Below are 14974 nucleotides of genomic sequence, written 5' to 3'. Positions count from 1 at the left end.
TTATTTTGGGGGAAACATGGTAGGAGGTCCTCATGGATTGTTTGCCTGGTTAATACCATTCCCTCTGCCTGGAGGACTCTTCTCTATAGGTGCAAATCTTTCCCAGTCATTAAGTGAGGCCCTTCTGAAGAGCAACTGTCATCCCTGCCTGGAAGAGATCACAGGCCTCTGACCACGGGATTCAGGTACTTGCCTTCTACTTTACATTGGAGTCTATGTTCACATCTTATCTTTTCTGATAGTTTGCAACCTTCTTGAAGACAAGAAACTGTTTGGGAGCTTTGAAGTCAGTCTCGGTTTGAATCATGGGTCAGTCACTTGCCTGTGTAGTTGTGTGTGACCTTGGGTAAGTTAGCTCACCTATTTAAACCTCAGTTTTCTTTTCTGTTAAGTAAAGATAATAATATCACCTCTCTCATAGACTTTTTGCAAGGATTAAATATATTTTTGTAAACTGCTTAGAAGAACACTAGACATATAGAAAATACTTAATAAATGTTAGCTATTACTATTTTCTCATTTGTTGCATTAGTTACCCATTGCTATGTAACTATCTTAGAATTTAGAATTTAGTTACCCATTGCTGTGTAATTATCTTAGAATTTAGAAGCTTAGAACAGTTACAAACATTTGTCATCTTTCATAGTTCCTGTGGATCAAAAACTGAGGGAGGCTTACATGGGTGGTTCTGGTTTGGGATTCCTCGTAAGATTGTGGTCCAGATGCCAGCTGCAGTCATCTGAAGGACTTCCTGGGGCTGAAAGACCTACATCAAAGGCCTCGGTCCTTCTCCATTTGGGACTTTCCAGAGGGCTGCTCTAATGTTCTCATGACATGGTGCCTGGCTTCCTCTAGCATGAGTAATCCAAGAGCCTAAGACAGAAGTTACAGTGCCTTTTATGACCTACCTCAGAAGTCAAACACCATCCCTTCTGCTGTACTCTTACTAGTCATACAGATGAGCTCTGACTGAGGGTGAGAGGAGACTACACTAGTGCTTGAATGAGGTGGAGATCATTGGGGGCAATCCTGGAGGCTGGCTGTCATATTTGTATTCTCTTTTCCTCCAAGGGAAATTAGTGCCAGTAGGAGGCTTTAGCAATTGCCAACACTAGGATTCACACTGGCTAGAGAAAAATTCCAAGGAAGAAGAAAGAAATTAACCAAAGGAAATAATTCTACAGTCTCATTTCTTGCCTCTTCTCCCCGTGCACTGTCAGCTTACATCAGACTGAATTTAAGACCTAGCCAGACAATCAGCTCTAATGCGTCCTTTGTAGCAAAAATTAATATAAGACCTGTCTTATTTTACTATAACACCGGGTATAGTATAATATGATATAGTATAATATAATATAATACTGGGTCTTATATTAATTTTTGCTCCAAAAGATACATTAGAGCTGATTGTCAGGCTAGGTCTTATTTTTGGGGAAACCTGGTAGTGGCTTTTGTCCAACACAGATCTTATAGGAAGAGACCTGCCCAAATAGAGTACAAGGTAGTGGAGAGACATAGAGGCTAAGCTTTGCTACATGGAGAGTAGGCCCCTTCATACCCAAAAGGACCATGATAAACTAAATCCAGTGCAGGGTAAGTGTTGTTCAAGTACGATTAAAATCTGCCCTCCTCCCCTTCCCAAGGTTATTTGTAATTGAACTAGATGTCTGGACAATGAAAGGGTCTACAGACACAGTGACTGGTTCTCTGATGACAATATTAAGAGATTTTTTTTTTTTTTTTTGAGTGGAGGGGGGTGGCTTTTGCCACATCTGCCATATAGGGTCAGGGTCAGAACCACTATCTTTTAGGAGAGTCAACAGTTGTAATGTCTGTTTCCAAATTTGCACCTTTTAACACCAGTCAAGAAGTAGCCTTTTCTCCCTCCTCCCCAACCCCCTCTTTTCTTTCATTGCTTTGTGCCAGGCTTTGAGAAGTGTTGATTCTGAGACTTAAGATGTCTACCAAGAAAGGCTCCTGTGGCAAACTGGATTCAAATTTAAAAGCAGAGTCTAGCAACCATTTCTAAACAGAGACCTCTCATATAAACCACTGCAAACCATGCTTGGGAGAAGCTTGCACTGAACTGCCTGCCTGTACTGAGTTTCTGCTGTCTGAGCCAAACCTTATAAAAAAAAAAGGTCTTGGAATTGTATTTCAACCAATGGGACTAAGACTTTCCCTGTCCAATAGGAACTGTGCAGCTATATCCTCATTAGCATCTTCACTGACCAATCAGAGCAACTCCATTCTGATCAATCAGGACAGTACTTTTGGGGCCAATCAAACCCTGACAATTTGGAGTCCTTATTTGCATAAGAATGGACCTATCAGGGACCAGGGGTGGGGACTTCTCTTTGTATAAGCCAGCTCCCCCTCAACCCCCTCTCAGGGAACACATTTTCTCTTTCCGTTGAAGGGTGAGGATTTAGTACTCCATGAACCACAGCAGAGCTGACCAGAGCAAATCAGAGCTGTCTAGCCTGGGAAGGGCCTTGCCCAAGGGTCACTTTGCAGCCCTGCTTTTCTCACAGCCTTGCTGTATTACAATTGAGCTGTTTGCACTGAATAATTTCCTTCTTCATTGAATTGGTGCCAATAGTTGTTAGTTGACAGGTGAAAAGGTGTAATAATTCAGTGTCATAAAAATATCCACATACTGGGAGCAAGATGTTCTGGGTTTTGGTGTTTTGGCACACTAGCTCTCTACGCCTCAGTTACCCTGTTTGTAAAATGTCAGGGCTGGATTGAACTTCTGAGGTCCCTCCATAACTTCCTGGGCATTTATATAATGAAAATCGCAATGATAAAAACAGCAGCCGGGTTAACTGATAGCTTACAAGCTCAGGCCCTGCGCTAAACGCTTCACATTCACCATTTGATACAGCCTCATGGCTGTTTTACAAATCACCATTTTCAGATGAGGAAACTGCGGGTCCGCCCTGTGAGTTTACCTAACTAGTCCGAGGTCACCCAGAAATAAAGAGTTTAGTTGGGCTTTGAAACCAGCTGGTTCCAACCCCTAAGCTTTTAATTAATCACTTTGCTGTATGCATTGCTTCTCTTCACGGGTGGGTCAGTGTTGGGTTCAGGCCGGGGGGGATTCTTGTTGCAATTATTAGTAATTCTGCGTGCTAGTTTACTGCCTACTCTGACACACTCTTGCTGAATTCTCCAAGTATTCGTATAGAGGAGTCGACACTAGTGCCCTCATTACACAGAAGGGAAAGTGAGGTTCAGTAAACTAATGGAAGTCAAACGTCTAGCAAGAGGCAGGGGCTGAAAGCGCAGGGGTACGTCTTCAAGCCCTGCTTTGACCGTTCCTCCTTCAGAACGGCGCAGGCGCGCCGGGGCCACCACCGCAGAGACCCAGCGGCCGGCGGCTGCCGCCCGCCCCGGCTCGTGCCCGCCCCGGCTCGCGCCCGCCCAGGCTGCACGCTTCCGTCGCGCACGCGTGCTCGGGCTCGGGCTCGGAGCGCGCGGCGGGCACGAGGACGCCGGCGGGCAGCGTGCGCGCGGTGACGTGCCGGGCGCCATGTTGGAGGGCTGGTGGTAGCGGCTCGGGGAGGCGTTCATTCTCTCGGTCTCGCTCTCTCGCTCGCTTCCCCCGGCTCCCTTCGGTGCCCCCCTCCCGTCGCCTGCGTGCGGGAGTGTGTGCGAGGGAGGGGGTGGGCGTCGGGGGGTGGGGGGAGGCGTTCCGGTCTCCAGAGACCCGCGGAGGGAGGCGGAGGCTGCGAGGGACGCCGGGAAGCCATGGACATCGAGAGGCTGCAGGAGGCGCTGAAAGGTGGGGGTAGCTGCACCCGCTCCCTTGCTCCTCACCCTTCCCGCCTCTCCTCTCCCTTCAGGTCGGGTGGCTCCGAGGGTCGCGGCCGGGCGTGGGTGGGAGGGGCGCTGGCCGGTTCCCGTCCCCCCGCCTCCCCCGGGGCGGGAGCCCTGTGGGCAGCTCCCTCCCGCGCGCTCGGGCTTTGTGTCCGCCGCCGGCGTCTGGCTGGGGGAGGGGAGCGGGGCGGCCTCCCCGCCCGGCGCGACACACCCTCCGGGGCTGCGCGGGCCCGCGGCGCTCTCCGCGGCAGGCTGGCTGGCGCCGGCCGGAGGGAACTGGGAGGGAGGTTGGGGTGGCGAAAGGGTGGCGAGGCCACGTCCAGTCTGCGTCTCCGGGCCTCTGGAGTCACCGGTCCACGCGCCCTGTGCCCAGGAGGCCGAGTTCACCGTGCTTACCGCTCGCCTTCCAAGCGACAGGCTTGAGAGCAGTGGTTTTCAAACTCAGAATGGCGTGATTTATTTAGCCTTTTGATGATGGTGCTTGGAAATGCAGGAGCCTGGACATGGGTACAAGAGATGACTAGTGTTCCTTAAAACAGATTTGTGAACTTCACATAGTTCAACAGTTGGTGGGGAATGAGGCCTGAGGTTTTAATTTTCACTGGATTTTCAGATGGGGCCGCACTTTCTGTACTGCGTTCGGATGGTTGGTGAGCTGAGTGCCCTCTTTAGGGAGGTGACATGTGAAAGGAGATCTAGGCGAACTGAGGTAGATAATTGGTTGGGAGGCCAATTTGTTTTTCTTTTTTTCTTATTCTCATATGAGAAAGGACTGGGAGGAAAGTTTGCCTTTTAGAGAAGACTGGAAATAGTTGATGGACTTATGAGTGATATTGATAACTTTTTTTCTTCCCGTATCCAGATTTTGAAAAGAGGGGGAAAAAGGAAGTTTGTCCGATCCTCGATCAGTTTCTTTGTCATGTAGCCAAGACTGGAGAAACAATGTGAGTTGAAAACATATATTTGTTGTTGTAGACCTATGTATCATTCATAATTGCTTGAAAAAGGGAAAAAAGTGTATTTCAGAAGATTTGAATAATTCATCTGTGTAAAACATACAAGCAAGTGAAGTGCCAGGCATTTAAAGCACTTATTAAGTGCGTGTACCCCGGGTGCCAAAAACATGTATACGAGTGGACACTTTGGTCAACTTTCCTCAAGTAGTAGTTTGCTGTAATCAGAAGTGTCTGGATGCTGATGGTAACCACTTCGACCACCTCTTATAATTGCTGAAGTTACATGTGACTTGTATTCATCTTTTGTTGTTGGTACATATTGAGTATTTACAAATACACAGTTTTTTCCTTTCTTAAAATGTGTATACATTGTTTTTGACACCCTCTATATGCATACTCTGATGAATTAAAAAAAAAATTTAACTTTTTTTGTATCTATGCTTGGGTACGTTTAGAATTTACTCCTCTGAAAGAGCCAAAAAAAGGAGGAATGACTATTCCATTACGACCCCTTTTTGGCCATAACAGGCTTATTCCCAGGGATTTGTGTCTTTGATTCCGTTTCAGATTCTTTTGATGGTGATATTTTCTCATATTGTCCTATGACAACCTTTTGTTGTCAGATGTATGTATGTAGGTATCACTTCTATTTATTCTCTTGAGAACTCAGAGATTATGTGACAAATTCCAGGTTGCTATAGTTTTGACTATCCTGTACACTTTCTAGGATAGCTAACTCGTTACATATGCTCAGCATTTTATTAGGTTTATTTCCAAATGTCATGAATTTGAAACTTAAATTATAAAGTTAGGACTGTTTCAGAGAAACATTTCATTGCATTGTTTTGTGGTTAGTTTGAGTAGCAGGAGTTGTTTGCACACTCTGGCTAAGTTAATTTGTAGAGAACAATGCAGATTTGGTGACTTTCTTGTCTTTGGGTAGGGAGTGGGGGGAATAGGAACAGGAAAGGTTTCTTTGGGTGCAGTGTTAATAAGTAGGCTTTCTCTGGGCTCCCCTACTTGTTGCGTATTTTAAAATTTCTTTTTGAGGCCTAATGTAAGAATGTAAGCCTAATTTTAAAAAGAAAAAAACCCTCTTTGCTTTAATGGTCATGTAGACAAACTGAATTTCCTTAGTCCTTTATTAAAATTACCAGTCAACTTAGGAATATGACTGTATTCAGTCTTATTTCTATTTATTGCATTTAAAAAATGGAACCCTTTGGGGGGAAAAGTCATTTTTTGTCTCTTAGAACACTTGATTTCAAAAAATTGATGCATAATAACTAACTTGTATTTATATAGATAAGCTTAAGAATGACTAGACGTCAATTTTCAAAAGTAAATTAATCCCTAAATTAGATTGCCACTGTTTCTTACAAATTGCTGGTTGGTCCAAACTTGTCACTCTCTACATCATCGGGAGGAAAAGCATTTTACTTTCAGAGTTTTGATACACAGGATTATATCGAGCTATTTGGAAATAAATACTTAAAACCTCTTATTCAGCTTACCAGATCTGTGCAAATTTTCTTTCCTTTTTGATAAACTACATTGACTGTAAATGCATAAATAGTTGAAGGTTGGTTCTAAAAGAAAGCTTTTTAATATCCTGTCTGAGTGGATCACTGAGTGGTTGGGGAAATTTAACCTGATGTTTCTGGGCAATTATTTTGTGCTTATAGAGGACTTCAACAAGGTGTCTTCGTCACCCCCATCAGGTGTTTGTACTTTCACTAAGAGAATTTTGTATTAAAATAATTGGTAGTATTAGATTGTCTGTTGAGTTTGGAAAATATTTTTAAATTTATTCAAGCAGCTGATGTTTCTACTTTTAGCTTTATTTAGCCTTTGTTGTCGTTTTTTAATTAACATATGCAGGCCTTAACTTTTGATACTGAAATTTGCAGTTTCTGTCATCCATTTATGGCTAAACTGAACTTTATTTAACTTTATAACTAACTGAACTTTATTTAACTTTATAGCTAACAACTTTATTTAAGATTATAACGAGAATGAAAATCTGAAGAACAGCAAGTCAGATCTCTGTTTTAGGATGCATGAGTTTAAGAAGTCCATAGTTCTGTTTTTATTTTCATAGGTACGTTATAGCAAGAAATCACCAACAAAAGAAATGTATGAAACTTTGTTTATGGATGAAAATCAGTGACAAGCCTTGGTTATTCTGCATTTAAAAACAATTGATTTGACACTTGAGTTTTAGCTTTAGAGAGGTTTCAGAACCATAGGCATGGATTCTTACTGAGGAGGAGGTTGTAGGAAAATTGAAGAGCATTGGAACATTTTTCATCCTAGTCTATTAAAAAACTACCTGTAAACATCTATTGTAGGGAGTTGGGGAAGATGTGGGGTACTGAACTGTTACGAAGAGGGACATACCTTTTTATCAATCTATCTTGTCTGTATCTACCATGTTTCCCCGAAAATAAGACCTCACCGGAAAATAAGCCCTAGCATGATTTTTCAGGGTGACATCCCCTGAGCATGCCCTAATGCATCTTTTGAAGCAAACCTTAATATAAGACTCGGTCTTATTTTCAGAGAAACACGATATAACAACCCCCAAATTAATTGTTTTTGGCCACTTCAAAAAATTATGTTGAAAAGGTTGCTTTTTCCTGAAAATGGGACATTTCTTGAGAGCGCTTTTCCAAAGGTAACAGTTTTCTAATTTAATGCCAAGCATATATTATGTGCTGAATAAACAAACGTGGTAGGTTTCAGTCATGGATTTAAATAATTTGATGGTTTTTAGTTGCAATTATTCTTTTTGATGGTCAAATTGTGTTGTCTTTGGCCAGTGGGAACCTCTTCCTGTTGATTCCAGAGTCCTTTTGACTTGACCCTAAGAAGAGTCTTTGATAGTATCCTTACCCTGTGGTATGAGAATATATTCTAAGTTGATTTCCTGCCCAGACCTGGAATCCGCTATTTTTCAATATTTTGGTGGGAAGTGGAGCTTAAAGACTACAATCTGGGTACTAGAGATGATTGTTACTGAGTTGGTCGTGTTTTTAGCCTCTTCAGTGAACAGAACTAAATAAAATACTTCTTGATTCATACTGATACTTCCAATTCAAAATCAGGACTACAGGGTTTTCTACTTCTTCCACACCAAAAATCCTGGTTTTTAAGGGCATAGAAGAGTTAGGATATCCCATAATGAGTTAGGATGTTAAATATTTTTTTTTGCATGTACTCGCTCAATTTCTAGTCTCCATTTTTAAAAACATAGTTGTATGTTTTTATCTGAGCATGTAGCTGTTACATAGCTCTCCCTTTTAACTATCATTCACTGTTAATTTTACAGTAGCTATATGAGTATATCAAATGTTCACCACTGATCCTTATGTCAATGTCTCTAGTCAATTTGGTTGTGTGAAGCTCATGTCTTTAGGCAGGGGTAATGGGAACAATATTTCCTGAGTTCTTGTATGTTGTTAACATATTGTGTCCTGTATTCTTGAAGGTCAGTTCGTCTGAAAATAAAATCTTTGTTTCACATTTTTCGTCCTTGAGTAGCTTATGTTAGTTCCATTGTTTCCCCCAACTTAAAGAGTTACTTAAAAATCTGATGATCGTCTGATTTTCTTTATTTTCTAAATCATCTACTCTTTTTACCTGGATTCCCAAAGGATTTTTTTCTTTTTCTTTAAAGTATAGTAACTTTTGTAAACCAGGTCTTAGTGTTTGGGATTTTGGGTTAGTATATTGATGTATGTGACGAGCTCTTTCAATATGTATTTTCAAGTTTTTCAGATGTTTTTAATTTCAGGAAAGTGATTCTTTAATTATTTCCTTTGGTTTTTCCTTTCGAGGGACTCTTGTTTTCCTATGTTGAATCATCTTTGCATATCTTCAGTATTTGTAATTTGTCCTGAATTCTTTTAAATAAAGGAATTCATGTCATTTTTTTGTTTTAAATCATTTTCTTTATAATTAATTTTTTGGTGGGGGGAAGGGAAACAGGACTTTTATTGGGGAAACAGTGTGTACTTCTAAGACCTTTTTTTTCCCCAAGTCAGGTTGTTGTCCTTTCAGTCTTAGTTGTGAAGGGCGCAGCTTAGCTCCAGGTCCATTTGCCGTTTCTAGTTGCAGGGGGCGCAGCCCACCATTCCTTGTGGGAGTCGAACTGGCAACCTTGTGGTTGATAGGATGCGCTCCAACCAACTGAGCCATCTGGGAGCTCAGTGGCAACTCAGCTCAAGGTGCTGTGTTCAATCTTTAGTTGGAGGGGGCGCTGCCCACCATCCCTTGCAGGACTCGAGGAATCTAACTGGCAACCTTGTGGTTGAGAGCCCACGCTCCAACCAACTGAACCATCTGGGAGGAAGCTCAGCTCAAGGTGCCGTGTTCAATCTTAGTTGCAGGGGGCAGAGCCCAACATCTCTTGCGGGACTCGAGGAGTTGAACCGGCAACCTTGTGGTTGAGAGCCCACTGGCCCATGTGGGAATCAAACCGGCAGCCTTCGGAGTTAGCAGCATGGAGCTCTAACCGCCTGAGCCACTGGGCTGGCCCTCTTCCTTCCTATTTTTAAAAACACAGTTTTATTGAAGTATGAGTTAAATACAATACAGTAAACTTCATTTATTGAATATGTATAATTTGTTAAGTTTTAATATCTATCTGCATTCACAGAATTGTCACCACACTCAAGATTGTGAACGTATCCATTACTCTCAAAAGTTTCCTCATGGCCCCTTTGCAATCCTCCCTCCCTTGTGTACTCCCCTCCGGAAGCAACTGATGATTTGCTTTTTATCACTGTAGATTACATCATCTAGAATTTTATATAAATGAAATCATACGTGTGCTTTAGCTTCTTTTACTCAACATAATCATTTTGAGATTGACCTGTGTTGCAGATGTCAACAGTTCATTCCTATTTCTGTATATGTTATGTGAAAATCCTAGTTTGTTTTTTTAAATATATTCACCTGTTGATGGACAAATGGGTTATTTCCAGTTTTTTATATTATAAAAAAACTGCCATGAACATTTGTGTGCAAATCTTTGTATAAACACATATGCATTCTTTTGTAATAAAAAGTCTAGGAGTAGAATGGTTGGATTATGTGTTAGGTGTAGGAGGTCTGACAATTAAGTTGAGGTCTGACAATTAAGTTCGGAAACTTGTTGCAACGATGTTGCTAACCTTTTTTGATATCAGAGGGTTTATTCATTATGAATTTGTACCAACTGGACAAACAGTTAACCTTGTTTACTATTTGGAAGTGCTGAAAAGGCTGAGTGAAAAAGTTAGATGAAAATGACCTGAACTTTCTGCCAACAATTCATGGCTCTTGTATCACGACAATGCACCAGCTCACACGGCACTGTCTGTGAGGGAGTTTTTAGCCAGTAAACAAATATCTGTATTGGAACATCCTCCCTACTCACTTGATCTGATCCCCAATGATGTCTTTCTTTACCCAAAGATAAAGGGAATATTGAAAGGACATTTTGATGACATACAGGATATCATGAGTAATAGGCCTGTAGCTGTGATGGCCATTCCAAAAAATGTTCCAGACTTGCTTTGAAGGGTGGACTAGGCACTGGCATCAGTACATAGCTTCCCAAGGGGAGGACTTTGAAGGTGACAGTAGTGATATTCAGCAGTGAGGTCTGTAGCACTTTTTTTTTCATAAATTCTTTTTTTAAAAAAACATTTAACCTGGTTCTCTGACTTTCCTTTTTTTCTTTTTTCTTTTTTATTGGGAACTATTGAGGAACAGTGTGTTTCTTCAGGGCCCAACGGCTCCAAGTCATTGTCCGTCAGTCTAGTTGTGAAGGGCGCGGCTCACTGGCCCATGTGGGAATCAAACCGGCAACCCTGCTGTTCAGAGCTTGTGCTCTAACCAACTGAGCCATCCTTCCGCCTCCTGTAGCGTTTTGTTCACAAGCTCATCCTCCTGTTATGTTTTGTAGGATGAGTTTGTGAACTTAATTGTCTGACCTCGTATGTTTTGTTAAACTGCCAAACTCTTCCAGAGTGATTGTACCAGTTTGTACTCCCACCAGCATTATGGGAGTTGTTCAGTTTCTCAGTTTCTCCACATTCTTTCCAACACTTAGTATGGTTGTTTTCACTTTTGCCGTTCAAATAGGGGCATATCGCATAGTGATTTTATTTTGTATTTCCCTGTTGACTAATGATGCTACGCATCTTTTCCTGTGCTTTATTTGCTATTTGTATATCTTCGTTGGTAAATTGTTCAAGCCTTTGCGCATTTTAAAACTGGGTTGTTTTCTTAATGGGTTTTAGAGTTCTTTATGTTACAGATACCAGTCGTTTATCTTACATGTGGTTTGCAAATACATGATGCCACTGCGTGGCTTGCCTTTTCATTCTCAACACTGTCTTTCAAAGTGAAAATTTTAATTTTCATTTTGATTTTTTAAAATTTCTTCTTTGAAGGAATCTTACTGCATTATCTGTTGTGTTTCTAGTTTAGTTTTTATTTCCTAATTTTTTTTATTTCTAATTCCTTGCTGAATATTATTGCTTCATTTTCTGAGTTTCTCTAATTCTGACTTCTATCTTTTTTCTTGGTGTCTAGCTCATTTTGAAATAGTATATAGTTGTGATCTGATTTTGAACAAGTCTTTCTAGCTTCCATTTGTAGGGATATTTATTCTGCCCCTTATTCTCTTTTTTTCTTATGATTTCATATTGGATTTGACCTTGGTATTTTTTTTTGGTTTTGTGTTTTTTACATAAAATTAGTTTTCCTGAACTTTGAGGAAGACGCGTGGCGTGGTTCAGAGAATCTTTTCTAAATTCATAGAGTTCTCGTTGTTGTAAAGTGTCTATCAGTTTTTCCTACCCATTTATTTTTTGGGGTTTGTGAGACCATCTTATCAGCTAGTTTTGTTGTAAATTTTTTTCTTCATCGGTTTTTGGCTTTGCTGTCTAGTTATCTCTGACATATGGGGTTTTGGAGAGATGGAAAAGTATAGCACCACTGCCATCTTTTAAGAATTACGCTTTTTAGGAAAACTTAAGTCAGTCTCTGTTGTTAGTTTCCTCATCTACAAAAAGTACCTTATGGAAAACTTAGCAAATGCTTGCTAAGCAGAGTAAATGCTTAGTAAATAGTAGTTGTTACTGTGTTGGTAATGATTATATTGGGTCTCCTTTTTTTTCTCCTCGCAGTTTAAAGTTCTTCATGTTCACCAATTTTGACACATTCATAAGAAAGTAAAAGTTAGCTTACTTAAAAGTAATCAACAGCTGACATCTACATTATTATAAATAAAATCTTCTTAAGCCCATAAGGTTATGAGATTCTTTTTGTATGGGTTTCGTAAGGAAGGGAATTTTGTCTAACATAGTATTTATTGAACATTGTTTTTAAAATGTTAGTCTCGTATATTCATGATTTTTGACATATCCTTGTAACATCTGTATAATTGTATAATTATTTAATATCCTTTACGTTGGCCTTTTTCCTTCAAATTATTTAAAATGGGAAAATATTACAAATAGAGGTCAAGCCTTAATTTTACTCTTCCACAGAGGTATAATCACTTTTAAGTATTTCCCCTTACTCTTCTGAGAAATAAGACCTGAAAATAGGTCTTAGTTTGTTCTATTAGTTATATCTTCCTAAGAAACTTTAAGATCTATAAATACTAAAATATGTAATTAATATAAATTACCCATGGGCCACCTAAAGTCCTCTCTTGTACCATCATCAAAATGGTACACAGAGAAAGCACAGACTGTCAGTAAATATGAATAAAATGGATGTCCTTTGGGGTCTAAATATTCTAGTAATTGTACTGATTAAGATATGAACCTGAAGAAAACTATAGTTATTTTCATTCTTTACATCACATCATGCTGTAAACCTGACGTGTTATGTACACTGCACAGAATCTATTGAATGATGCACTGGAAACTAGTTGGTGCCCGAGTGAGCTTACATTTTTCCATGTTCAGTATTAGTAGTTGAGTAGTCCCCTAATTTCATGGAGTTAGCATGTGGTAATGTCATTCTTGGAAGGACCTTGGCTTGAGTTCTGAATTTAGCATCACAACTTCTATGTGTGAATTTGGCCAAATTATTTGTGTTTGTTCCCTCACTTGAAAAATGGGGTTTATACCATATAGGTGCCTCAGCTATTGTGAGGACTTTAATAAATGAAAGTATATAGCTATAGATAGTAAAATTTGGGAGGGAGTAAAAATTAGAATTGGGCATAAATAGAATGAATTTGGCTCAAGAAACAAGTCTGAGGCATTTAATCTTATGGAAAGAGCTTTGAGTTGAGAGTCAGGAGAGCATAAGGCAGACCTGGGTTTGAATTCCCAGCTGTACTATTCTGTTACCATGTGACTGTGGTTGACTTTTCTGTGCTTTAATTTTCCTCATCTGTGAAAATACAGGAAATAAAGAATATTTCAAGGGATGTTGTGGGGATTTGATGAGTTTATACTTCCTAAGTGCTTAACACAGTGACTGGCACATGCGAGTGCACTCCCAACCCTCTCCCCATGGAAGCTACTGTGTATATCTAATTATTTTTGTCTCCATTGTTTAAGTCACTTAAGTTACTGTGGGCCACAGTTTCCTCAAATACTAAATGAGGGGCTTGTAATAGATGTTCTCCAACGTTCCTTTTAGTTTGAAAGCTTCTAGGAGTCTCTGTGTTGCAGCCATAGTTAATCTGGGGGTGGAATTTGCAGCAATAATGATTAAGGGTGGATAATGGGACTTGGTGATAATGGTTGATGTTAATTAAAATGAAAGGTGTTAACTGTTGGGGATGTATTGCATCCATGAATAGTTTGAAGACAGTAAAGAAATAATCAGTCTTATGTACTTGGATGAGAAAGACCAGTCATTGTTACCACTTAACTATTATAGTCACAAGAGGTTCCCAGAATGCTTATGGGAACATAGAGGTAATATAGAGGTATTATTACCTCTATATGCACACACAGGTGTGGTTTTCATCTACATCCAGAGATCCTCCTTGTGTTTGCCAGTGAATGTATGAGTTTATAATCCTTATGGACTATTGTTGAAACCCTGTCAAAAACTTCATGTTGCTTCAAAACATGTCAGTAGTAAGAAGATAAGGAATTCATGGTCCGGAATTTACTATGGTTTCTCTTTGTTTTGTGGACTGTAGGTCTTTTTCCTTTCTGATATGGGAGTTTATTACTGGGATGAGTGAGTGTGTGTCTGTCTGTCTACCTAAATCAAGTTTCAGTATCGATAGCAAAAAAGCTTTAATCAACGACTAAAACAGTGTAGACAGTTGAAGAGGAGAATGTTGGCTGTTCTTTAATACATTGGCTTGTGAAAGCTTTGTACTTTAAAAATACCTAATGAGTCCGACAAATGTATTTTAGATCTTCATTTTGGTAGGCCCTCAGATGTGTTCAGTTGCTTATTCTGTGCTTGCTCTGGTTTCACCCACAGCATTCTGCCTGGGTTTGGCACCACTTGTATGGAATTTACCTTGTATAATAAACACTTCTGTAATCATTCTCCAAACTCCATTTATATCTAAATATATTGGATATTATTGAGAAATTAATATGTAAACAATAGCTAATTTAAGTTTCTGATTTATAATAATAAAAAATGATAGTAATAGGGCCCCCAGTGTGCCACATATGTGGTAGTGCAAAGTAGGGCTGTTTATCATTTATAAGTTTGACTTTGTGGGGTGGGGGGAAACTATCTGTGGTAGAGTGAAGACACATTTGGAGCTATGTGTGTCAGTGAATCTCTTGCTTCTCATAATCTTCTTGACCTTAGCTTAGAAGACAGCCCTGGTTAAAAATTTTAGTTTTATTATAACCTATTTGAATGACTATGGTGGAACAGATTAGCTACCTAAGCCCTCTTTTCTTTAGTTCCTTGGCTGAAAGCGTGAATAACAACATTTATTTCTCAGAGTTTTTGTGAAACAGCAGGCATTCAACAAATTTTAGATTCTTTGTTTTGTTTATATACTGGGATACGAAAAATAAGAAGTAGTAGTAAAAATCACATTTAATGCTAATTTTGATACTTAAAAGTTTTATAACTTACCGAAATGAAATTCCAAGAATGAAAACATTGCGTAGTTACAGTGATCTCTCAGTGATCTCTGTCTAGGCCCAGTACTTCCCTAAGTCTCATCAAGCCTTATAATACTTAAGACTGAG

At 39.9% G+C, this 14974-nt stretch overlaps 1 protein-coding gene across 5 annotated transcripts in view; it reads left to right on the top strand.

Annotated features, from left to right (window-relative positions):
* Nucleotides 1-3466: 3466 nt before the first annotated feature.
* Nucleotides 3467-14974, top strand: part of PPP4R2 (protein phosphatase 4 regulatory subunit 2) — a 58478-nt gene continuing 46970 nt past the window's right edge. For 3 of the 5 annotated variants that reach the window (XM_081071672.1, XM_081071673.1, XM_081071671.1), the window contains exons 1-2: nucleotides 3467-3787; nucleotides 4688-4769. In XM_081071672.1, the coding sequence (XP_080927798.1) occupies nucleotides 3754-3787; nucleotides 4688-4769 (116 nt within the window). In that variant the 5' untranslated portion in view covers nucleotides 3467-3753. Of the gene's footprint in view, nucleotides 3849-4687; nucleotides 4770-14974 lie in introns of all 5 variants that reach the window. The other 2 variants (XM_081071674.1, XM_081071676.1) reach the window with 2 other exon arrangements.

The sequence above is a fragment of the Rhinolophus hipposideros genome, assembly GCF_964194185.1.
Source record: "Rhinolophus hipposideros genome assembly, chromosome: 14".
NCBI lineage: Eukaryota > Metazoa > Chordata > Mammalia > Chiroptera > Rhinolophidae > Rhinolophus > Rhinolophus hipposideros.
This window is presented reverse-complemented; position numbering and strand designations above follow the sequence as displayed.